Raw genomic sequence first — 1,626 nt, forward strand, 5'->3', positions numbered from 1 at the left:
TGCTCGAACGATTTTCTCGCAAGTATCGGAATATATCACTGCGCGGAGTGTCTGCAAACACACGTTAGGCCATTCCGACAGGGCCGCCAAACTTTGTTCGCCCGGTAACCTTTCGTTAGTGCTGTCACCGTTATCCGATTTACACGAAACATTCTGTTTTGAAACTAAATTCGGACACATCAATAGTACATGCCTTCTCGTAGACCAATCGCATTTTACTCTAACTCGGCATCTTTTCGAAATATGTCCTCGCTTTAAGCAAATGAAACACGCGTTTTCCTCTTTTACGACGTCTCGACGTTCATCCAAACTCAACTTACGTGCTATCTCGCAACTTGCGTTTTCATGATTCGCTTTACAAAATATACAAGACAACACTCGATCTTCCTTTGACACGAATAAAACACTCGCACTCGCTCCTTCTTTTGTCGCCTCGACCTTACCTCTCGACTTCTTATTCTTGTCTTGCTCCAGTGGTAAGCTGAATCCTGTCAGTGCCATCCCGATGCGCTCCTCATTTTCAACCTCGCGTTGTAGGAATCCTAGTAATAGCGTGAGGCGATCCTTGGTTGGCTCCCCATCTGCATCCGTCGTCGTCATGTCCGCTGTGTTGTGTTGACCACTGCGTTGCCACGCACGTAATACTTCCTCGGGCAATGATGACTCTACGGGTACAGCATTGCCGCACATTTGTCCGTCGACACCAAGTACATTAAGTGCACGAATGTTCGATTCAACTTTGTCGTAGAGGCTTGAAAGAGGTTGTCTTTGATTGCCTTTTAATACGTTTTGTAGCACTAATCCTAACAGTTCACGTACATAGAACTCCACTACCACTTCATCGCGACCGAAGCGATTTTTCAGGCACGTGATAACTGCATCGTAATTTCCAGCCGTAGGTGGAAAACTGCTCACTATTTCATTTGCTCTTGAACCCTGAACAGTTGCTTGAATAAGATACTGGAACTTATCTTCCTTGCTTAGTGCCGCATCTTCGTGTATCTTCTTAAACTGGCTCCAAAATGGAAGCCACTCCTTTATGGTGCCTTGAAACTTCGGCAGTTCAATTCTTGGAAGCTTGAGAGATTTGCCAACGTTCATGGAAAAACCCGTTGCCGTAATCTGCGGCGGGGCTACGGCTGATGTCAAATCCGAAATGTTCAACTTAGCCTTGAAGAAACTTGTCTTGTAATTGCTGTCCGACTCTAACTCCTTTGTCGCCTCCTCTTCGGAAACGGCCTCTGTTTCAAACAAGGCTTGATTATACGCTGAGTGCGCCACATCAAGTTCGGCCATCTTATTTTCTAACACATGGAAAGCAACGATTCTATCCTCTCGTGAGCGATCCTCATTTTCCATCGCATCCATAAATGCTGTGTGAGCCCTCGTAAAACTTGAACGCAGTATTTTTCTCTGCCTTTTGAGTGCCTCCATCTTGTCTCGTACAGGTTAACACGATGCGAATGGAACGAATAATTTTGAGATCTCACTTTAAACCGAAGTCCTGTCACGGTCGCCACTATTTTACGAATACACAGGGGAAAAGGGACTCAATGAACACCCTGGTTACTGTATAAAAACTTTGGTTATATTTCGATCTCACGCTTCCTCTCGATCGCTCCGTCT

General features: G+C 45.4%; 1 protein-coding gene across 1 annotated transcript; it reads right to left on the reverse strand.

The window, feature by feature from the left end:
- Positions 1-443: 443 nt before the first annotated feature.
- On the reverse strand, positions 444-1,296 carry LOC108629359 (uncharacterized; the record flags this gene model as incomplete). Its single annotated transcript, XM_018031983.1, has 1 exon — positions 444-1,296. A coding segment is annotated over exon 1 (853 nt), but the record flags the coding sequence as incomplete, so codon positions are not given.
- Positions 1,297-1,626: the final 330 nt, after the last annotated feature.

This window comes from Ceratina calcarata, unplaced genomic scaffold, assembly GCF_001652005.2.
Source record: "Ceratina calcarata isolate Rehan_Ccalc_2016 unplaced genomic scaffold, ASM165200v1 scaffold1324, whole genome shotgun sequence".
In the NCBI taxonomy this organism is placed as follows: domain Eukaryota; kingdom Metazoa; phylum Arthropoda; class Insecta; order Hymenoptera; family Apidae; genus Ceratina; species Ceratina calcarata.